We start from the raw sequence: 24,281 nt of genomic DNA, 5'->3' as shown, positions 1-24,281 counted from the left end.
GTGGGTAGATCAGCTGAGGTCAGAAGTTCGAGACTAGCCTGACCAACACAGTGAAACCCTGTCTCTACTAAAAAATACAAAAATTAGCCGGGCATGGTTGCAGGCGCCTGTAATCCCAGTTACTCGGGAGGCTGAGGCAGGAGAATCTCTCGAATTCAGGAGGTGGAGGTTGCAGTGAGCTGAGATCACACCATTGCACTCCAGCCTGGGCAACAGAGCAAGACTCCATCTCAAAACAAAAGAAAGAAAGAAAACGACTCCTCAAGCACTGCTATACTATACATTCCCTTCCTGTATCTCTCCGGGTAGCCAAAGACGCAGAGATGACATCATATGCTCATTTAATTAAACGTTTATTCAATGAAAGGATGTATAAAAACTTACAAATTTGAGAACTCAACTATACATGAAATAGGATGATGGGATATTCAGTTTTTAACATGTACATATAGTATATCTATTAGCTATTCTCCCCTTCCCCTTCAGTCCTTACTTCTGGCTCCTGTTTTGTCCTGTGAGGCCCTTCTTTTATTGGCCTAAGGGAAGATTAATGAACAATTTTTACTGCTTTTGGGCCAATGGAGAAAATTTCAGGCATTAAAAAAGAAAGAAAAAAACAACCAAAAACCTGGAGAATAAACACCAAAATCAAGTTTTTTCCCAAACAGCAATTAGGTTTTTTGTCCTGATTTCTCTTTGCCATTTATTTTTGATGCTTCAATTAATGTTGCCAGTAAACCATCAGCATTGACTTTTTCAGTCATTAAAGTTACTACATCTTCTGGTCACAAATTCCCCTGTAAGATGAATATTCCTATATCCTTTTCCCTGCAGTATACACACTGATTTAAAAGTTAGTGTAAAACAAATTATCACTGGCAGCTGCTAGAAAATGGCATGTCATGTTCTGTTCAGAAAGACAATTTATAGAATAGTACATTCAAATTTGATTTTTAAAACACATTTGTCAGAAACTCAAATACAGCATTTTGTTGTTGCTCAACTTGGAAAGAAGCCAGCAATGAGATAAGGATGTGCATTAATTCACCTGTTTATAGCAAGTACCCACACATTTTTCTCTTACAAACACACAAACTCACAGCTTGTCATGTTGTACCCAAAAATTAAGATTGCCATCACATTATTACTTTTTCTGCTTTGTGTTTTGTTAAAGTAGATTTCTTAACTGATGATTTTTCTTAAGTGGACATAATCTCAAAGGATGCATTCTGAAGTAAGACACCTGGAGGATGAATACTAAGAACGTTTTCTTGGGTTTAAAGTTTCCCCACACCTTCTAGATTTTGCATAGTACAGAGCCCAGCTGTATCTCTAAGCAGCACACTGTATTTTCTGACATTGTTTTTCTGAGAAGACTTTTTACCCAGGGAAAGTCATAATTTTAGCTTACCAAATTGGATTCCAGTTGTTTTATTTAATACCCTTCATTAGTTCCAAGTATGCTTTTAAATAATCTAAAACCTCTCAAAATTTGAGTTTATAAGTATAATGACCATTATCTTTCCAATATCGCCTGAATGAAAGTCGATACATTCCAGGTTTATAATGCACAAAGCCTTTACAGAGGTGGGGCTGGGATGTGGGGAAAAAGGGAAGAGGAGAAGGGAACAAGGACCTGTTTGTATCATGCCATGGAGAACTACAGTTCTGAATTCAGGGAAGGGAGGGAAGATAGTCTTTGTAAAAATGAGAGTTTTTTAAAAAGGTAAGTGACATTCAGTCTAGTAAGACGGTTTCCTGTTCCTTTTTGATGGAAGCTAACACTGGGTGGTCAGGCTCCGTTACTTCCGAGTCCCCACTGCCCAGGAGAATGGATCGCCCTTCGTCTAGGGCAAAAACGTCTGAGTTCTGGTTTTGGCATGAATGTTTAACAACCTCATTGGGAGTGGAGAATGTTTTGTCACACAAGTTGCATTTGTAGGGTTTGTTTGTTTGCACCAGCATGTTGTCCATCTGACTCCCTTCCTCAAATGTGCAGAGTTCCAGAGTCTGTTTGTCCACCATGGTGTAAGTGTCGATGCTCTGGTTGAGGCACACGTGGCGGGCAGCCTGGTTGGCCCTGCAAAAGCTTTTGTCACAAGTGCTGCACTTGAAAGGCTTCCCGGTGTGTATGTACATGTGTTCCCTCCAGTGGCTTTTCTGGATAAATTTGCGTCCACATATTGTGCACTCGTACTTCCGCCTCTTCACCTCCCTCTCCTGGTCGGCCTGCTCCAGGTTGTCAATGTCAGCAATGTCTGAGGGGGGTGGGGTTTCCGACTGCTGCTGCCCATCGATGATGGGAGAATCAGAGATGTGCTGCAGCTCACTGTCACTTATCATCCCGGCTTCAGGCACTTCCATGGCATCTTTCCCGAGGTCAGCTGCATTGCTACAGAGAGTCAGGGGGACGCGGCTTTCTCCCTGGTGGCCGGATGTGAAAGGTACTCCTGTGTGGATCTGGAGGTGTTCACGTAAGCTGCTCCGGAGAGTGAAGCGCCGGCCACACAGGTGGCAGGCATAGTACTTTGGAAAGCTCCCATTCCTCTTCATGATGCTCGGCTTGACGTGGGCTATTGTGAGGGGCGCAGGCTGCTCATCGGAGGAAGATGCTTCCAGATTGGTCTCCTCCCCGGGAGGAGGGGGAGGAACAGGAGTGGAAACAAGTTCTGGAGACAGCGAGGTCTGCAAGGGGTCTGAGGGAGTCATATTTGTCCGATTCACCTGGGCCAGATTTGAAGTCAGCTGGGAGAGCTGTGAGGTCTCAGGGACCTGCTCCTGGCTTATCCTGGAGGTCTGTGGCCGTGGATCTCGCCCGAGTTTTTCAGGTGCTGAAGCAATCTTGGTGGCTTGTCTCAACTGATGATCTGCAATCTGAATGCCATACAATGAAGAGGCCAGCGGGAAAACTTGGTCAGGGTGAGAAAAGGCTCCCTGGCTGGCGAGGCTGGCTTCCTGGATGAGCGGGTAAGCGTGCAGAAACTTGATGCCCTGTTCTAATCGAACCGGGTCGATGAGCTGAGGCGCCATCTTCCCAGTGTACATCAAGTGTAAGAGATAGCTGAAGATGTCAGGCTGTATATCAGTTGGTTTCAAGCGGACACACTCACTGAAAGAAACAAGTAAAAAAATCGGTGAGTAAATGCCAGTCCAGGTGTTAACATAAAGCCTGAAGAAAAAAATGAACGCTTAAAAACAAACAAGAACACTTCCTATCCTTGATTGTTAGTAAGTTTCATGAAAATGGGATGAAATAATCAAGAGACAAAGTTCATGTTAAAGAAATGTGACATCTTAATTCACAGACTCCTAGAGCAGTTTTTCTCCTAGTAAGCTAAATTAACTTTTTTTTTTTTTTTTTTGAGACGGAGTCTCGCTCTGTCACCCAGGCTGGAGTGCAATGGTGCAATCTCGGCTCACTGCAACCTCCGGCTTCTGGGTTTAAGTGATTCTCCTGTCTCAGCCTCCCGAGTAGCTGGGACTACAGGTGCCCCCTACCACGCCTAGTTAATTTTTGTATTTTTAGTAGAGACGGGATTCACCATGTTGGCCAGGGTGGTCTCCAATTCCTGACTTCAAGTGATCAGCCCTCCTTGGCCTCCTAAATTGTTGGGGTTACAGGCATGAGCCACTGCGCCTGGCCAAGTTAAATTAAATATTATGTATTCTCTTTTTATACAGAACTCCAGGAGTTCCTTATCAAATGCCACCATCAACATCAGCACTGCTCCTGGGCTTTACAGGGATTCTTTCTCACTTGATTGTCATTCATTCTCATTTTACAGGAAAAGACTGAGGATTAGAGGTGTTAATAACCTGCTCAATATCATGTAGTTGGTAAGTGGTGGAGCTCGTATTTGAAACAATGTTTGTCTAATGCCAAAGCCACCATAGCAAGATCCTTTAGAGAATCAAAACAATCCTGTATGGTAGATAAAGTGGATTTATTTAGTCCCATTTGACAGATATGGAAACTGAGGTCCCAAAAGTTAAGTGATTTATCTAAGGCACCTAAAGCAGTTGATGATGATATTAATAACTTTAGACTCTACTCCTTTTATCATTTCCGAAACATCATCCCTGATCAAGCAGCAGTAATGAAGAGGTTCCCAAGAACTCTTCTCAGTAGTGGTAACAAATTCTAAAGCATCATTAGAAATCAATGAGATCTACATGCACATATCACAAGGTATATGTTATCTTCCACTGAGTAGATATTCTATAGACAATGCATTTCAAATTTAAAGACAGCTTCCTTGAATGCTTTTAGAATTTATAATTTTCTTTTATTATACTACTTTTTGTATTGTAACTTTCTTTGGCCCTTTTAGCAATCATGTTCATTTTATTAACAAATATTTTGTTTTCTTTTTTATGAGATGGGAGCCTCTTGTCACCCAGGCTGAAGTGAAGTGGTGCGATCTCGGCCCACGGCAACCTCCGCCTCCCGGGTTCAAGTGATTCTCCTGCCTCAGTCTCCCGAGTATCTGGGATTACAGACATGTGCCACCACACCTGGCTACTTTTTGTAGTTTTTGTAGAGACAGGGTTTTGCCATGTTGGCCAGGCTGGCCTCGAACTCCTGACCTCAGGTGATTCACCCACTTTGGCATCTCAAAGTGCTGGGATTACAGGTGTGAGCCATTGCACCTGGCCAATATTTTCAATATACTAAAATATTAACAGCATACCATGCTCTTCTAAATTTAACATTTTTCATTCCATTAAAAAATAGAAAAACTGGATGCAGTGGCTCACACCTGTAATCCCAGCACTTTGGGAAGCCGAGGAGGGTGGATCACCCGAGGTCAGGCATTCAAGACCAGCCTGGCCAACATGGCGAAATCCTGTCTCTACTAAAACATACAAAAATTAGCTGGGTGTGGTGGTGGGCACCTGTAATCCCAGCTACTCGGGAGGCTGAGGCAGGGAGAATTACTTGAAACCGGGAGGCGGAGGTAGCAGTGAGCCGAGATTGCACCACTGCACTCCAGTCTGGGTGACAGAAGGAGACTCTGTCTCAAAAAAAAAAAAGGAAAAAAAAAAAAAAAGCCATTTAAACAGAAATTTGTAGCAAAACAGATTTTACTAATTACTGTGCTGCTATCAATGTGTATTTCAAGAAGGCTACGTAGAAATAATCATGTGAAAAATATGAAATTTTGTAAAAATATCAAGCATAAAAACTAGCATCCCTTTGACAGCATAAAGGGAAGAGTAGATGTGACTGTTTTTCTTTTCTTTAAAAAAGATACACAGGGTCGGGCATGATGGCTCACACATGTAATCCCAGCACTTTGGGAGGCCAAGGCGGGCGGATCACCTGAGGTCAGGAGTTCAAGACCAGCCTGGTTAATATGGTGAAACCCTGTTTCTACTAAAAATACAAAAAACTTAGCCGGGCATGGTGGTGCACGCTTGTAATCTCAGCTACTCAGGAGGCTGAGGCAGGAGAAACGCTTGAACATGGGAGGCAGAGGTTGCAGTGAGCCGAGATCAAGCCATTGCACTCCAGCTTGGGCAACAAGAGTGAAACTCCGTCTCAAAAAAAACCAAAACAAGTGGTTGGGCATGGTGGCTCATGCCTGTAATCCCAGCATTTTGGGAGGCCAAGACGGGTGGATCATGAGGTCAGGAGTTTGAAACCAGCCTGGTCAATATGGTGAAACCCCCTCTCTACTAAAAATACAAAAAAAATTAGCCAGGTGTGGTGGCGCAGGCCTGTAATCCCAGCTACTGAGGAGGTTGAGCCAGGAGAATTGCTTGAAGCTGGGAGATGGAGGCTGCAGTGAGCCAAGATCGTGCCACTGCACTCCAGCTTGTGTGACATAGCGAGACCCCGTCTCAAAAAACAAAAACAAAACAAAAACGAAAAAGATACACAGATCATTCATATTTTTATTTAGAGTCCTTTCATATTCCTTTAAATAGGAATGCAAATACAGGTAGTCTTTGGATGGCTTCCAACAATACCATGTGTATACTGCAAAACATTTAGATGCCCTAGGGAAGTTGAATATTCAAAACAGAGCTTTAGGCGTTATGTGTGCTGAAGAATTTACTAATGTAAACAATCAATTCCCAAGTGAAGAAATGACTAGGGGGAAACTTTTCCAGGATCAGGCAGAGGAATTGGGAAACCAAAGGCCTTAGAGATGTAAGTTACACCCTCTCCTCTGCTGAGATGAAACATTCCTCAAGGGAGAAGGCTCCGGTAGACTAGGGAGCCTGTAGTTGACTCTCTTCCCCCTCAGAAAAGGAAGGATAGGGGCCAGGCACCTTGGCTCATGCCTGTATTTGCAGTGTTGTGGGAGGATTATCTGAGCCCAGGAGCTTAAGACCAGCCCCGGGCAACATGGCGACACCATCTCTACAAATAAATGGGGAGAAAAAAAAAAGGCCAGCCTGGGCAACATGGTGAAACCCTGTCTCTAAAAAAAAAATACGGCCGGGGGCGGTGGCTCAAGCCTGTAATCCCAGCACTTTGGGAGGCCGAGACGGGCGGATCACGAGGTCAGGAGATCGAGACCATCCTGGCTAACCCGGTGAAACCGCGTCTCTACTAAAAAATACAAAAAACTAGCTGGGTGAGGTGGCGGGCGCCTGTAGTCCCAGCTACTTGGGAGGCTGAGGCAGGAGAATGGCGTAAACCCGGGAGGCGGAGCTTGCAGTGAGCCGAGATCCGGCCACTGCACTCCAGCCTGGGCGACAAAGCGAGACTCCGGCTCAAGAAAAAAAAACCAAAAAACAAAAATTAGCTGGGTGTAATGGCACGTGCCTGTAGTTTCAGCTACCTGCGCTGAGGCAGGAGGATGGCTTAAGCCCAGGAAGTCAAGACTGAGGTTTCAGTGACCTGTGGCCATGACTGTGCCACTGCACTCCAGCTGGGGTGACAGAGTGAGACCCTCTTTCAGGAAAAAAAAAAAAAAAAAGGAAAGGTAGAAATCCAAAGAAGGCTTTGTTTTTTAGCATTCATGAAAGGTACTACCCAGCAGAGTCCCTTTCCAGAACTACTTTGGTGGTTTTTTTTTTTGTTTTTTTTTTTTTTTTTGAGACGGAGTCTCGCTCTGTCGCCCAGGCTGCAGTGCAGTGGCGCGATCTCAGCTCACTGCAAGCTCTGCCTCCCGGTTCACACACCACTCTCCTGCCCCAGCCTCCAGAGTAGCTGGGACTACAGGTGCCCACCACCATACCCGGCTAATTTCTTTGATCCGCCAGCCTTGGCCTCCCAAAGTGTTGGGATTACAGGCGTGAGCCACCGTGCCTGGCAACTTTGGTATTTTTTGTTTTGTTTTGTTTTTAGACAGAGTCTCACTCTGTTGCCAGGCTGGAGTGCAGTGGCATGATCTCGGCTCACTGCACCCTCCGCCCACAGGTTCAAGCGATTCTCCTTCCTCAGCCTCCCAAGTAGCTGGGATTACAGGTGCGTGCCACCAGGCCCAGCTCGTTTTTGTATATTTAGTAGAGATGGGGTTTTGCCATGTTGGCCAGGCTGGTCTCAAACTCCTGACCTCAGGTGATCCACGCTCCTCGGCCTCCCAAAGTGATGAGATTACAGGTATGAGCCACTGCGCCTGGCCATTTTTCTTTTTTTTTTTTTAATTTTTATTTTTATTTTATTTTTTTTTTTTTGAGACGGAGTCTCACGCTGTTGCCCAGGCTGGAGTGCAGTGGCGCGATCTCAGCTCACTGCAAGCTCCGCCTCCTGGGTTCACGCCATTCTCCTGCCTTAGCCTCCTGAGTAGCTAGGACTACAGGCGCCCGCCACCGCGCCCGGCTAATTTTTTGTATTTTTAGTAGAGACGGGGTTTCACTGTGGTCTCGATCTCCTGACCTTGTGATCCGCCCGCCTCGGCCTCCCAAAGTGCTGGGATTACAGGCTTGAGCCACCGCGCCCGGCCTAAATTTTTATTTTGAGTCGACATCTTGCTCTGCTGCCTAGGCTGGAGTGCAGTGGCACGATTTTGGGTCACTGTAACCTCTGCCTCCTAGGTTCAAGTGATTCTCCTGCCTCAGCCTCCCAAGTAGCTGGGATTACAGGTGCTCGCCACCAGGCCCAGCTAATTTTTGTATTCTTTTAGTAGACACAGGGTTTTACTGTGTTGGCCAGGCTGGTCTTGAACTCCTGACCTCAAGTGATCCGCCCACCTCGGCCTCCCAAAGTGCTAGGATTACAGGTGAGAGCCACCATGCCTGGCTGACTTCAGTGTAAATTTTGTAACTCTTTTCTCATTCATGGTTGGATAGGCTGTCTTGTCTATCACTTATGAATTGTGACTCAACAGTAAGTCTCTCAAATTTGAAAGAACTATGTACAGTCTCAGATGGCAAAAAAAGGACACAGCTGGGGAAACCTTGGCCCACACTTTAGGCAGGCCTGGAGGAAGGACTTCAAGGGGCCAGGGAAAGAAAGCGGCGAGTCCCTGGGGTTTACAGCCAGGGATGTAAGGGCCCAAGGAGGTCTCCAAACACCAATTTATTTTGATTAAAAAAATTTTTTTTAAAGAGAGGAAGTCTTGCTCTGTAGGCCCAGGCTGGAGTGTAGTGGCACGATCATAGCTGACTGCAGCCTCAGCCTCCTGAGTAGCTTGGACTATAGGCACATGCCACTACACCCAGCTAATTTTTAAACTTCTGTAGAGACAGGATCTCACCATCTTGCCCAGGTTGGTCTTGAAGTCCTGGACTCTGGAAATTCTCCTGCCTCAGTCTCCCAAAGAGTTGTGATTACAGGTGTGAGCCACTGCATGCAGCCTTAAAAAAAATTAAAAAAAAAAAAAAAAGCAGAAGCACATGCGCACACATACACTTTAAAAACAGGTGGAGGCCAGGCGCAGTGGCTCATGCCTATAATCCCAGCACTTTGGGAGGCCTAGGGGGTGGATCACCTGAGGTCAGGTGTTTAAGATCAGCCTGGCCAACATGGCAAAACCTTGTCTCTACTAAAAATACAAAAATTAGCCGGGCATGGGCGTGGGCAGCTGTAATCCCAGCTACTAGGATTGCACTCCAGCCTGGGCGACAAGAGCGAGACTCCGTCTCAAAACAAACAAACAAAAACAGGTGGGATTTTTCAAAGCTCCTTAATGCACATTTCAGCCATCTGCATCCCTGACTGCTTTTATTCCCATGCAGCTTGACCTCTGCCAATCGCTCAGCTCACTATGCACCAGACTTTGGTCTTTTCCCAGTCCTTTTCCCAGTTCCCTATAATATACTTACATCTAAGTAGTTTCCAGATATGTTTGACATAACATTTTTTTTGTTTTGTTTTGAGATGGAGTTTCACTCTTGTTGCCCAGGCTGGAGTGCAGTGGCACGATTTCGGCTCACTGCAACCTCCACCTCCCAGGTTCAAGCGATTCTCCTGCCTCAGTCTCCCGAGTAGCTGGGATTACAGGTGCACACCATGATGCCCGGCTAATTTTTATATTTTTAGTAGGGATAGAGTTTCACCATGTTGGCCAGGCTGGTTGACATGCTTTTATGTAGGATAAAGATGAATATAGTTTTACTACAGCTATAAGCCCTTTGGTATAAACTTCCATAGTAATTTCCGTCTTCAATTATTCCTTCACTAGAATTTTAAAAGCAATGATAGGCTTAAACAACTTTAAAAATAAGGATTTTTGAATAACATTAGCATTGTCAGAAGGTTGTACTTAGAAAGGTCTCTCCCTCAGTGGTTTTATTTTTGATAGTTGAAAATCTGTAGTTGTCTGTGATTTAAACATACCACTCAGAGTTGCAGACATAAGACAGGGACATCTAGTGGTAACTACAGCCAGAAATCTCCCTTGGAGCCAAACTTGAAAAAATTGACTGTATTCTCAGTCTACGACTGAGTAGCCGGGCGGCAGTGTTGTGCCCCACAGAGGAGGTGCTGGTTGAAAAGTACGCCCCTGGCCTTCACCCTGAGTTTGCCTTGCCTTGAGGAGCTTGAATTCTGTACTAGGAGGCGGCAAAGCTGGCCACTAGGCATGTGTCACCTCTGGTGCAGTAATACACACTGTTGCTTTACACTGTTGTATTACACAAATATCACAGCGCCTTGTTAGAAAGGCATTTATTTACTGCCCTATACTTAAAGGTGGGTTTCTTGCATTGAATTAAAACTCATTATGTAGCATTCTTGCACTCCTCAAGATTAAAACTGCCTCCTTTTCAATACCATTGAATTCACTGTGTTGAGACTGTCCAGTACAAAACCCAAACTAGGCCTGAAGTCTCTGACACACGAGTTAAAGGCAGCATTCTTAGTGTTGCCAGATGAGCCACCCCTCCTGGGTTATTCTGCAGTTGTCCCATCTGCTCCTCCAGACACTGATCAAGTAGCTATTCTATTGTGTGCAAATACCTCAGCCATACTGGGTGGTGTTTGCAAAGATTTGTAAAACCCAGTCCCTGCCCTCAAGAAACTTACAAGTGAAGAGGGAGGATAAATACACAAATAACAACAACACAGGGGAAAGGTGCATATTTGCACTCTTGTACATGTGCACTCTTATAAAGGAGCACAATTAAAGTGTTATGAGCCATGAGCGAGGACATGGTCACTGTCATTTGTTTTGTTTCACTTGACTGGGAGGGGTCATACAAGAGGTGCTGCATGAGCTGGGACTCAGGGAGTGGGCAGGATACCAGCAAAATGTGGTTCAGGTGAGCTGAAGCCATGAAGGTAGGTCTGGTTAAAGTGAAGATGAGGGGTGGGGTGTCCCAGAGGGCCCAGTTGCAGATGAGGCTAGAAAGAGGTTGGGCTCCAAGCCTGTGGGGCCTTGGATGACAGAATAAGGAGCCTGTGTGTTATTTTAATATCACTGGGCATCCCCGCGGTTTCTGATCCAAGGAATACCGCAGTATAGCAGGTTTCTCATCAAACACTACAGTCAAAGCAGTGTTTGGAAATACGAATCTGACAGTAATGTGGAAAATGGGTGATGAGGTAATGGAAGTGAGAAAGGAAAAGAAGTGACAAATGTGAAAGGTAATTTGAAGAAAACATGATTTGGGGACTGATAAGATGTGATTCAAAAGAGTTAAGCTTGGGATACTTGAAGATAAGAAAATAGGCAGGAGGAACTTCGGAGAGGGCCTAATTCAGTACATCCTCAAAGACACAAAAGGAGATACTCAACTCTAAATGCCCAGCACACGGCCTGAGGCCTTGGGAATATAGTTCTGGAGACAGAACAGTCAAGGCCAGAGCTATAAACTGAAGTTAACAGCAGAGGCGAGATCTAGGAAAAAGACACACACCCATAGGAAGAGTGCAAAAGACAAAATTCACCAAAGGCCCAGGTTTAGAGGGCAGAAAAACAAGAGATATTCAGCTATAAAAATGCAGATGACAACCACTTAAGAAGGAAGCAAACAAGAGCAGATGCTGGAGGACAGGATGCTAGAAGGCTGAGAGAAGGGCAGTGGTTTTGATGAGGGGTGACCTTAGAGAAAAGACTGCAGTAGAGTGAAGGAGGGGAGGAAACCACAGTGCACACTGATAGGAAGAGTGTGGGATGAGGAGAGTGCAGGCGAGGACCTCGATTACCCTTTTAAGGGCTTTCATAGTAAAGTGAAGGAGAAGCGGCACCGTAACTCAGGCAGACAGCAGTGTCGAGGATGTGCTGATCCCACACGGGCTGGGGGCAGGGGAGGGGGTGTATGAAAACAGATAAAATAAAAAGAACAGAATAAAAATTGAGGAGTGGGATCTTGCAGCATGAGGGAGGGAGGGAGATCATTTTCCACAGACACTGAGAGGCCCTTTTCTCAAGATAGGAGAGATGAAAAGAAAGAAACTAAGCAAAGATAGAGAAGTTTTCAGATAGAAAAGAGGGGAACTGGAGAAATTCATGCCTCAAGCTTCTTGTTAGAGGAGGAGACAAGAATAAATGCTAAAAGTCAGGGGGATACTCAGGGGACTGGGGCTGGAGGAATGAGAGGCAGGGCTTAGACAATGAGTCCAGAAAAGATTACTGCTGGAAGGCTTCGCTGACGCTGGGGAGCTGGCTTTATAATGGACCTGATCTTGCAGGTCCTGATCATGCAGGTGAAACCCAGCGAGGGCATCTGGAGGTGGAGGGACTGCGTAGAGCTGGCAGGTCCAGTGATTCTCAAGTGCTATTGAAAGCACGCATAACAAGAAGGTAGGGGGCGAGTGAGGCCACAAGGGAGCAGGTCAGCTAGGAGCTAGGAGAGGTAGAGAGACCCATGGTCTTGATGAGGGCCAGGGACAGGGAGGTTAAGAAGTCTACAGTCATTAGGTTATTAGCAACCACTTTAGTTACCTGGTCTGATGGACAAACAACATCTTAAAGTAATTGGAGAATGAAGCAAGAACTGATTTGTGTGCCTTGAAGTATACATCGCCGATTGCAACCGTGCAGTCACACAGGAAACCAAACTCTCGCTGAGCGTTTAACTGTTGCAGGAGAATAAGTCCATGGTTGGCCAAATCCATTTTTTAAAAAATCTGCAAAGCAAACAATTTTATTTTTAAGAAGGTGATTCACAAATAAGAATGTGTCCTTTATAGTCACCAACAGTCATGATCATAGCTAACATGTCATCATAGCTAATGTGTCAGGCACTGCTAAAAACGTTACATAGATTAACTCATTTAGTCTTCCTAACAGTCCTCTGAAGTAATTATGTCATTCCGCTTTTTTTTTAAACAAATGATGTCATTTAAAGTAAATCAGGGAATTACGTGATTTGCCCAAGCTCACACAGATGGTAATGGAGAAGCCAGGAAATGAACTCAGGTGGTCTGCCTTTAAGCATCAAGTCCTGGAGACAGACAGCAAATATCTTGGACCATCAAGTCTTTTAGTTTAAAATTCCAAATGCAAATGGAGTCTTTTAGTGTAAGATTCCAAATGGAAATTCTAATGATGCATCAGAGTTTGTCAATTCTTCCGCAGAGATAGATAAATTAAGGTGTTGAGGTGGGGTCCCAGCAGGGCAGGGTGAGAATCAATAAGTTTGAGGGTCAATAGTCCAGCTCCTGCTGTGTGCTCCTGCTGGTGATGTAACAGCCCCATCACCCCTGACCCTTAACACTTACGGAGGAAGTGGGGTTGGGGCTCTGCCTCCTTCCTTGTGGAGGAGGAAATGGGTTTTGAGACGTCTAAGTAATTTGCCCCAGGCCTTCTAGCCAAAAGGAGGGAGGATCAAAATTTAAATGTGAATGTTCTGATTCCAAATTCTGTGATTTTCATTATTCACACTTGACCCTAGCAAACCCCGCTGGCCTGAGTCTATTTATAATAAAGAGGCTGCCTGACATTGCCTGGTTCATCAAATCTCTAGACTGCTCCTTTTCTACAAAGAGCATTTATAAAAGCCCATTACACATACACCAACATTATATTTAACATTATACTTAAAGGTAAGGAAGGGTGAATGTCTTCTCCATAAGATTGGGAACAAGGCAAAGATGTCCCCTCTCCATATTCAACATAGCACTGGAAGTACCAGCTCATGCAACAAAGCAAGACAGGAAATAAAAAGCATACAGAAGAAAAAGGAAAAAATAAAATTGTCACTATTTGCAGATGAGACGATTGTAACACAGAAAGTCCCAAGGCATCTATTAAAAAACAAAACAAAACAAAAAAACCTTGTAGAACTAATAAATGAGTTTGGCAAGTCATAAACATACAAAAAAAAAATCAACTGTAATTCTGTATACTAGCAATGAACATGTGGACTGAATTAGAAAGATAATACCATTTAAAATCATTCAAAATGAAATATATGGGTGTAAATCTAACAAAACGTGCAGGACTTGCATGTTGAAAACTATAAAACATTGATTAAATAAATAAAAGATCTAAATAAACAGATACACTATGATTATGGATAGGAAGACTCAACATGGTAAATATATCAATTTCCCCAAATTGACATATAGGTTTGATGCAATTCCTATAAAAATCCCAGCAAGATTTTTTTGTAGATATACACAAAATTATTCTAAAATGTACACGTAAAAGCAAAGGAACTAGAATAGCTAAAATTATATATATATATGTGTGTGTGTGTGTGTGTGCATATATATATATATATATAGACAGACTTCTCGCTCTTGTTGCAGGCAGGAGTGCAGTGTCACAATCTCAGCTCACTGCAACCTCTATCTCCTGGGTTCAAGCAATTCTCCTCCCTCAGGCTCCCTGGGGTAGCTGGGATTACAGGCATGCACCACCAAGCCCGGCTAAGTTTTTTGTATTTTTAGTAGAGACGGAGTTTCACCATGTTGGCTAGGCTGGCCTCGAATTCCTGACCTCAGGTGCTCCACCCGCCTCGGCCTCCCAAAGTGCTGGGATTACAGGTGTGAGCAACCACGCCTGGCCTAAAATAATTTTTAAAAAAGAACCATAAAGTGGGAGAAACCAGTCCACCCAATTTCAAGATGCAGTATATTGCTATAGCATTCAAGACTGTGTGGTGTTGGCAGAGGGACAGACAAGTGAATCAATGGAACAAAATTGTGAACCCAGAAGTAGACACACATAAATATGCACGACTGATTATTGACAAAGGCACAAAAGCAATTCAGTGGAGGAAGAATAAGCTTTTCAACCAATGGTGCAGGATCAACTGGGCTTCCACAGGCAAAAAAGAAAAAAGAAAAAGAACCTGGACATTTAAGTTTCATACTTTATATAATAAAAATCAACTCAAAATGGATAATGAACTTAAAGGTAAAACACAAGACTGTAAAACTTTTGGAAAAAACATGTAAGAAAATCTAAAATCTAGGGCTAGTCAAAGAGTTTTTACATTTGACATCAAAAGCAGAATCCTTAAAATGAGAACTTGATAAACTGGACTTCATTAAAATTAAAAACTTTTGCTCTCTGAAAGACCTTACTGAGAGGATGAAAACACAAGCTCAAAGACTAGGAGTCAATATTTGAAAACTTTTGCAAACTAGTCCTTTGACAAAGGATTAGTATCTGGAATATATAAAGAACTTTGAAAACTCAATAGTAAAAAAAAAATCAAATCAGAAAATATGTAATAGACTTGAAGAGACATTTCACCAAAGAGGATATACAGATGGCAAGGCAAATAAACACACGAAAAGATCTTCGAAACCAGTAGCCACTAGGGAAAAGCAAATTAAAACCACAGTATCACTACGCACCTATCAGGATGGCTAAAATAAGAAACAGTCACAACACATGGTGGCAAGAGTGTGGAGAAGCTGGATCATTCATATGCTTATAAACAAGGAAATAGGGTTAGAGAGGGTAGGTGGCTTGCCCAAGCTTATAGAACCAGTACATTTAATAAGTAGGCTTTAAACTGGGATTCACTTGGTTAGTTGGAACGTGCTACACGAAAGTGTGTGTGTTTAAATATTATTATTTGCTGCTGCTTTTAAGTACATATACTTATTATAAAAGATTCAAATATTATGGACAGACAAAATGTGAGATTTTTCTATCCAGCTCCACCCTAACTCTTTTCTCCATACTCTAGTTAATACTTGGTATTCTTTGCCAATATGGTTTTTTTTACTTTGTAGGCCTTTAATGATGAAGTAAAGCTTATTTTTATATTTATTGACCATTTGTATTTTCTTTAGTACCTCTTCATGAGCTCTGCCCATTTTCCTATTCAATTCTCTTTTTCTTATCAATTTAATAAAACCCGGCCAGATGTGGTGGCTTATGCCTCTAATCTTAACACTTGGGGAGGCCAAAGTGGGAGGACTGCCCAAGCCCAGGAGTTCAAGACTAACCTGGGCAACATGGAGCGACCCCCATCTCTACAAAAAAATTTTAAAAAAGCCAGGGATGGTGGCACACACCTGTGGTCCCAGCTACTCCAGAGCTGAAGTGGGAGGATCACCTGAGCCCAGGGGATTGAGGCTGCACGCAGTGAGCTGTGTTAGCACCACTGCACACTAGCCTGGGAAACAGAGTGAGACCCTGTCTTAAAAAAAAAAAAAAAAAAAAAAAAAAAATTCTATTAAACTCTTTGTATATAAGGAAAATAGGCCCTGTGTCACATATGTTGCTAATAATTTTCTCACTTCCTTTGCATCTGTTTATAGAGATTTTGACAAATACAATTTTATGTTTTAATGCCATCAAATTTGTTAATGTTTTATAGGAGGATTTTGAAGGTTTTGGTTTTTACATGAACGGGTATATATCATTTCCTTCGATATAGCAAACTCTGTGGCTCCCTCTCTTTCCACAAACAGACTAACATAAGCATTCTATTCAGACCATAAGAATGAAGCCATGATAGAACGCTCAATGTTTTTTAAGGGAGTCTACCAGTTATTTTAGAATCTCAATTTAGGAATTTAAGAGAGTCTACTAGTTATTTTAAAATGTCAATTTAGGAACATCTCCTAGATCAGGAAACACACTGAACATAAGTATTCAAATACAGAGGAAAGAATACATGTGCATGACTCAGAGAAATGAAAAAAAAAAAAAAAGAAAGAAAAACGGAACAAGTTGCATGTTCAAAATTCACAAGGGGGAAAATTCACACAGATCAACTTGAAAAAAGTTTTATTTTGGAGACCAAAAAACCTTTCTCAAAAAGAAAACCAAAACCAAAACCCCTAGACTGTTGCATATGTGAACTGCCTGAGGAAATGGGGCAAAAGGGTAGAGAAGGTACTATGGGCTACACTCTGGCCCCTGCCCAGCGACAGTACTGGCTTTTCTTAAATCTTTCTTTCCTCTTTTCTCATCACAGCCTCCCTTCATACTCATTTCCATGAGGCTTAACTGGCCCAAAATACACCAGCTAGGGCCCTGGTATCCTCGTGGACGGCTTGGCTGAGGCCGCCCCTCTTTTGTGGGAATGGCTGCCTGCTCTTCCCACCTCCAAGCCAGCTCCCGCCCTATTCTGCTCACCAAGGTCACCAAGGACCTTGTTCCCCAGCCTCAGGGACTCAGTGGCTTACTCAGCCTCTTGGCGGCATTTTGTATTCTTCCTCCCGCTTTGATAAATCTTTGGTCTCTGGTTTTCAGGCTACTGCTCTCTGGTTTTCGACTCACCACAGGCTGTTCTATTTTAATCTCCATCCAGGGTTCCTCTTGCTGGTCTCCTCTGCGCCTGGTCCCCAGCCCACTCCTCATTCTGCAGCCTCTCTTTGGTGATCTCTTTCACTTCTCCTTGGCTGTTCCCCAGGAACCTTAAACTTGATTTAGGTAAAACTCAACTCACTTCCTCTCTGTCCTCTCACTGCCATTTACCCAAAAAGACAATAAAAACCAGGTACACAAATCTGCTCCTTCTATATTCCCTGGCTTAGTGCAGGGTCCCATTTCCACCCTCTGACCAAGCCAGAAATCTCAACTCATCCTCAGGCGTCCCCATTCTCTTACTCCTCACATCAGCCCCCAACTGCCATTAATTGAAACTCTTTACTTTCCTGCCACACCTTAACCTCATCTCCCAACTCATCTCTCCATCTCCAGTTCTGGCCTCCTTCATGCATCCACCACACAATAGCCAGAATGACCTTTCGAAAGGGCAAACCTGATGTCACTTGCTTAAAATTCTTCTGTGGGTCGGGCACAGTGGCTTACGCCTGTAATTCCAGCACTTTGGGAGGCTGAGGTGGGCAGATCACCTGAGATCAGGAGTTTGAGACCAGCCTGGCCAACATGGTGAAACCCCATCTCTACAAAAAATATAAAAATTAGCCTGGCATGGTGGCGAGTGCCTGTAATCCCAGCTACTCAAGAGGCTGAGGCAGGAGAATCGCTTAACCCTGGGAAGTGGAGGTTGCAGTGAGCTGAGATCATGCCACTGTACTCTAGCCTGGGTGACAGAGTGAGACTCCATCTTAAAAATAAATAAATAAATAAATGAATGAATAAATAAATGAAATCCTCCTGTGGTTCCTTACTGCCATTAGGATAAAATCCCAGTGCCGCTGCACCTCTTCCAGAGTCCTGCACCATCTAACAATTGCTTACTCTGCATCCCATACTCTGGTGCAAATCTAAACTAATGCTTTCCAGGCTTTCTGATTTCACAGACGTACTAAAAACAACAAACCTTCAGACTAAGGTCTAACATTGCTCCCCCTTTATTTTGCCAGCAAAGACATGAAACATTCACAAACCTGGTAGGCTTTTACACATAAATACATAGAAATGACACAATGTCAGTATCATCCTCCCAGAGGAAGGACAGGTGGCACTATATTCAATGCAGTCATACCTTGCTTAACAAGAGATACGTTCTGAGAAATGCATCGTCAGGCAATTTTGTCATTGTGTGAACATCATAAAGGTACTTCCACAAACCTAGTTGGTATAGCCTACTACACAGGCCTAGGCTATATGGCAATCTATTGCTCCTAGGTTACAAACCTGGACAGCATGTTACCGTACTGTAGGCAATTGTAACACAATGGTAAGTATTTGTGTATCGAAACAGTTAAACACAAAAAACTTACATAAATATATGGTGTTATAGTCCTATGGGACCATTGTTGTATACGGGATCTTTCATTGAAATTTATTATAGGTACATGACTATGTATGAAAATATATTTTTCTTTTCTTTTTTTTTTTTTTTTTTTTTTTTGAGACGGAGTATTGCTCTGTTGCCCAGGCTGGAGTGCAGTGGCCGGATCTCAGCTCACTGCAAGCTCCGCCTCCCGGGTTCACGCCATTCTCCTGCCTCAGCCTCCCGAGTAGCTGGGACTATAGGCGCCCGCCACCTCGCCCGGCTAGATTTTTGTAGTTTTTAGTAGAGACGGGGTTTCACCGTGTTAGCCAGGATGGTCTTGATCTCCTGACCTCGTGATCCGCCCGTCTCGGCCTCCCAAAGTGCTGGGATTACAGGCTTGAGCCACCGCGCCCGGCTATTTTTCTTTTCTTTATCTTTTTTTTTGTGAGATGGAGTTTCGTTCTTGTTGCCCAGGCTGGCGTGCAATGGTGCAATCTTGGCTCACTACAACCTCCGCCTCTCGGGTTCAAACAATTCTCCTGCCTCAGCCTCTAGAGTAGCTGGGATTACGGGCATGCGCCACCACACCCAGCTAATTTTGTATTTTTAGTAGAGATGGGGTTTCTCCATGTTGGTCAGGCTGGTCCCGAACTCCCAACCTCTGATGATCCACCTGCCTCGGCCTCTTTTTTTTTTTTTTGAGACAGAGTTTCACTCTTGTTGCCCAGGCTAGAGTGAAATGGCGTGCATTCTCGGCTCACTGCAACCTCCACCTACCGGCTTAATATTTTTCTAATGCAAACAAATTACAACATAAAATGTTACTTTAATACATTAAATTGTATCTAATTTTTTTTTTTTTAAGATGAAGTCTTGCTCTGTTGCCCAGGCTGGAGTGCAGTGGTGTGATATTGGCTCACTTCAACTTCCGCCTCCTGGGTTCAAGCAATTCTCTGCCTCAGTCTCTCGATTATAGGCGCCGACCACCACGCCTGGCTAATTTTTGTACTTTTGGTAGAGACGGGGTTTCATCATGTTGGCCAGGCTGGTCTTGAACTCCTGACTTCGTGATCCACCCGCCTCGGCCTCCCAAAGTGCTGGGATTACAGGCATAAGCCATCACACCAAGCCTGTATCTAATTTTTTATATGGGGTCTTGCTATGTCGCTCAGGCTGGTCTTGAACTCCTGGGTTCAAGTGATCCTCCTGCCTCAGCCTCCTGAGTAGCTGGGACTAGAAATGCATGTCACATTGCCTAGCTAATTATTTTCTTGATACGCGATTCTCAGTTTGGTGATCTCTACGAATGGATCATCAAGGGTCCAGCTTGTTTTGAAATACAAGCATTACTAAAAATTCAGTTTCATTTGAATATATTGATAATAGAGACAAAATGAGGTTATTTCACTTACTTTGGGACTGCTGGATAAGCTAAGCTAAGCTAAGGAATGGCAGTTTCGTCTCCCAGAAGGTCCTGAACACCCTGGTGATGACTTGGCTCCTGACAGCGTACAATACTTACTGCTCAAAGGCTTCACTCTCAAGGCTGGGCAGCTTGGCAGCCTGAGCTCTAAAGGGTTAGGGGAGAGGGGTCGCATCTGTACACAGGCTTCGAACCTCTGCTCTAGGATTTTGAATATGCTGCTTTCAGAAGAACATGAGACAGACAGACAGACACACTCACTCTCACACACACACACACACACACACACACACACACACCCCCCTGCCCCTCATGTTCTTGCCCTGGTGCATCTGTGAACAAGCCAGTTTATACACATTGCCTGATGCTTCTGGAAACTGGCAACAAATCTTCCTTATCATTTACTATTTTATCCCAGTGCCTTGCATATGGCCTAGGGTTTAGTATTTGTTAAGTAAATTAATAAGCAGATGCTCCAGGAGGAGAAGAGTGCTGAGTTCCAGTCAAGGCTCTGCCTCTCACCAGCTGGGTGACTAGGGGTAGAAGTTGAGTTTCTAGTTATCCTAGATTGACCTAAAAAATTCTCATCAATTTAACACCTGCTATGTTTTGGAATAATTTTTCAATTTAAAAATAGTATCTTGTGTTTCTTCATGCTAATAATTAATTTCTGAATAGTGCTTTATAATTCACAATAACCCTGAAGGGTAAAGAGTTAGAGAATAAGGAGGATGGAGACAGACATCATGTTAATGATTTTGGTCCATATCTTAAAAGCAATGGGAAGCCACCCAAGGGGATTTTAAGCAGGATGACTTGATAAGATCTCTACAACATACAGACTGCAGAACTAATCAAACTGGGGAGGAGGGGATAACAAGCGGGCAAGTGAAGATCTGCTAGACAATGGTCTAGAGGGGACAACTGCCAGTGGTCTACAAAAAAGATAACGGACTCAGGTGGTACTGAGGAAGATGGAGGAAATTGGCAGGAGTTAAAAGATATTTAGAAGACAAAAAAAAAAACAGACCTGGTTGATGAGTCAGATGAAGGAGAATGGAGCAGATCAAAGTGTCCAGGAAGACTTCCTAGACTTCTTATCTGTATAACTGGATAGATCTTGGTGCTTCCAACAGGAGGGAACACAGGGCAAATACCCAGTTTGGTGGGAAGGGCAAGAAGTTAGGTTCACACATGTTGGGTTTGAGATACTTTTGAGATAAGCAAGTGGAGATGCAGAGTATACGTTGGTTACACTGGTCTGGAGCTTGGAAGTCCTGACTGTGATTTGTCTGAGTCTTCAGAAAAGCCATGTCCTTCAATCACTACACTGTAGTTGAGAGAGGTTACAATTGTCAACAAATAGAGTCAGGATTGAACTCTGGTCTTCTGGGCATACAGTTCATGTTGTCTCCACTCTACTACCTTGCTCTACAGAGCATTCCTAAAAGTTCTTCCTGATCCCAGTCGCAAAAGCCCGAAAATCAAGACATGAAACTGAAGACCTATGTAAAATCCCCAACCATTTAACACTGTAAATGAACTTAAGACAAAACCCAACTAAATAAAAAACAAGTCATTTGTCTTTTCTAAATTAGAATAGTAAGCTGAAAGGAACTGAAGAAAAGTAGCACTGGAGAGAGGAGGCAGTGCCTATAAATGGGTTTTCATGGAATGCCTTCTTTCTGTATGTGTACAAAGTTTTTACTTTCCTTAACTAAATTCAGAGACTATAAGACATACTCATGTTGAAAAAATAAAAAACATTTCCTAAAGCCAAATACAAATGACCTTTTAGATTATTTAATGCTTTGGTTTTCATTGTCACCACTGTCTCCTACTTGATAATGGGACACTGACCACCTAGCTGTCACTTGCTTTCAGCTTCCATCACAGAGCACATGTGGGCTGATCCGTAAGCAAGTCACTCATCCTTTTGGAGGTGCAGAAGAATGGGGCACGTACAATTACGTTATATTTTGACAACCTAAGTTCCTCCTTCATTTTCAGTATAAGAATAGGACACCAAAACAGCTTTCGGAAATTGTTGATTCCGTTTTTAAAGATAATAGCTGTTCTAAGACACTAAACACTACTTACACTACCCGTTTCAAGGGCACTAAAAGGGTCCTCTGAAGTCCTTGATTTTATTTAAGTGAAGCATAAATGAATATTGTAATGCAAAGGACAATCAGTAAGAGTAGAAGTATTACCCACAAGTAAGACTGATTCTTTCAAGTAGTTTAGACCATTTACCAAGATGAAAAGCTGCTTTTTCAATTACTATTATTAATAATTAATATTGGAGGGCCCATGAAGTAAACCTGAATGAGGCTGGTCATTCAAATTTTAATATATTTTAAAACTGTATTTTGAAGGTAGAAAATGCATCTTATTTAGTTGTGATAATGGATTGGCATTTTTTTCTTAACATTTCCTTAGTCAACCTTCTTCCACAGTGATTAGAAAAGAGAGGGGCATAAACTAACAGCATTTATTTTCATGTTAAAAAGCACTGGATTTGTAAAATACTACTGTTTTCAATTATATTTTCCCTATGTTTACACTTAGTTTTTAGTTTCCAAATGTAAGTTGGGGTCATAAGGAGGCAATTCAGGGACATCTTAGGTGTCAAACAGAAGTAGATCAGAGATTTATGGCTAATAGAGAGTTCGTATTAAAGTAATAATTCTAAAGACATTATGCTACAATCAACCTGAAGGAAACTTACAAATGATTACACACAGCGAAATTAAAAAACTAATCTGGGCTGGGGACAGTGGCTCACCCCTGTAATCCCAGCACTTTGAAAGGCCAAGGTGGGCAGATCACTTGAGCCCCGGAGACCAGCCTGCACAACATGACAAGACCCTGTCTCTACAAAAAGAAAATTAGCTGAATGTGGTGGCATGTGCCCATGGTCCCAGCTACTAGGGGGCTGAGGTGGGAAGACTGCTTGAGCCAGGAAGGTTGAGGCTGCTGTGAGCCATGGTCGTGCCACTGCACTCTAACCTGGATGAAGGAGTAAGACCCTGTCTCAAAACAACAACAAAAAACTAATCTGCTTCTAATAATCCACCAGAACAGAGATTGCCTTCATTTTTTATATAACATAAGATGATTTGTAAAATTAATCTGAAGAAAATATAATCACCTAATTGTGTAGTTCAGGGTATATATATATATATATATATATTTTTTTTTTTTTTTTATTTTTTTGAGACGGAGTCTCGCTCTGTAGCCCAGGCTGGAGTGCAGTGGCCGGATCTCAGCTCACTGCAAGCTCCGCCTCCCGGGTTCACGCCATTCTCCGGCCTCAGCCTCCCGAGTAGCTGGGACTACAGGCGCTGCCACCTCGCCCGGCTATTTTTTGTATTTCTTAGTAGAGACGGGGTTTCACCGTGTTAGCCAGGATGGTCTCGATCTCCTGACCTCGTGATCCGCCCATCTCGGCCTCCCAAAGTGCTGGGATTACAGGCTTGAGCCACCGCGCCCGGCCAGTTCAGGGTATATAACACAGTTTCAAATGTGTTTAACTCAAAGTCTTAATAACATATTTCAATATTTTAGAGCAGGCTTCTCAAACTTTTTGGTGTTGGGATCCCTTAATGGTCTTAAAAATTATTAAGAAAATCAATTATATGTTTATATGGGTTTTAACTATTGACATTTACCATATTAGAAATTAAAATGGTGAAATTTTAGAAACATTTAATTCAATTAAAAACAACAATAAACCCATTACATGTTAAAGTACAGAACATTTTTATGAAAAAATAATTGTATTTTCTAAAACAACAAAGTGGTGTCTTTTTATATTTTTGCAATTCTCTTTAATAGAAGACAACCGGATTTTGCTTTTACTCCTCAATTAACTCTGTTTTGGTTGAGTAGTGAAGAAAATCCAGCCTCACCCACCTATGTAGTTGGAAAAAGGAGTATTTTAATAGCCTTTTCAGGTAATAGTCTTCTTTTATATTATACCAAAACTTGACAAGTGGTACTTTCTTAAAAGTTGGTTGTGTAATATGAAACTACATAACTGAATTAACTTTTCCTACTCTATTATAGTAACATTCATTGGTCTATCCACTTTCAATGGATCATTTACCCATTCATGATTTTTAACATCATCCGTTGATCATTTGGAAAACACTGGCTCACTGAATTAAGCAGATCTTCTCAGTGTCAACACTGAGAAGACATTTTGTCAACACGGTGGAAAACGCCGTAACAACTTAGTATTACTATGACAATAGTTTTGACTTCATTGAACCCTGAAAGGATCCTGGGGCTTCAAAAGGATCTTCAGATCACACTTAGACAAGTGCCCTTCAGAATCACTTTGGGACCCAGAGAACCTAAATGACTCTCCCGGGGCAGGAGAACATGCACACTTTGAAATCATTCCAGATTA

The 24,281-nt window shown here is 42.9% G+C and overlaps 1 protein-coding gene across 3 annotated transcripts in view; it reads right to left on the bottom strand.

The window, feature by feature from the left end:
- Positions 1-336: 336 nt before the first annotated feature.
- The window catches only part of ZBTB2 (zinc finger and BTB domain containing 2), a 28,432-nt gene continuing 4,487 nt past the window's right edge, over positions 337-24,281 (bottom strand). For 2 of the 3 annotated variants that reach the window (XM_050786874.1, XM_050786873.1), the window contains exons 2-3: positions 12,285-12,469; positions 337-3,109 (exon numbers count right to left, since the gene is read on the bottom strand). In XM_050786874.1, the coding sequence (XP_050642831.1) occupies positions 1,738-3,109; positions 12,285-12,457 (1,545 nt within the window). In that variant the 5' untranslated portion in view covers positions 12,458-12,469 and the 3' untranslated portion in view covers positions 337-1,737. Of the gene's footprint in view, positions 3,110-12,284; positions 12,470-20,894; positions 23,038-24,281 lie in introns of those variants that run through there. The other variant, XM_050786875.1, reaches the window with a different exon arrangement.

The sequence above is a fragment of the Macaca thibetana genome, chromosome 4 (genome assembly GCF_024542745.1).
Source record: "Macaca thibetana thibetana isolate TM-01 chromosome 4, ASM2454274v1, whole genome shotgun sequence".
Lineage (NCBI taxonomy): Eukaryota > Metazoa > Chordata > Mammalia > Primates > Cercopithecidae > Macaca > Macaca thibetana.
This window is presented reverse-complemented; position numbering and strand designations above follow the sequence as displayed.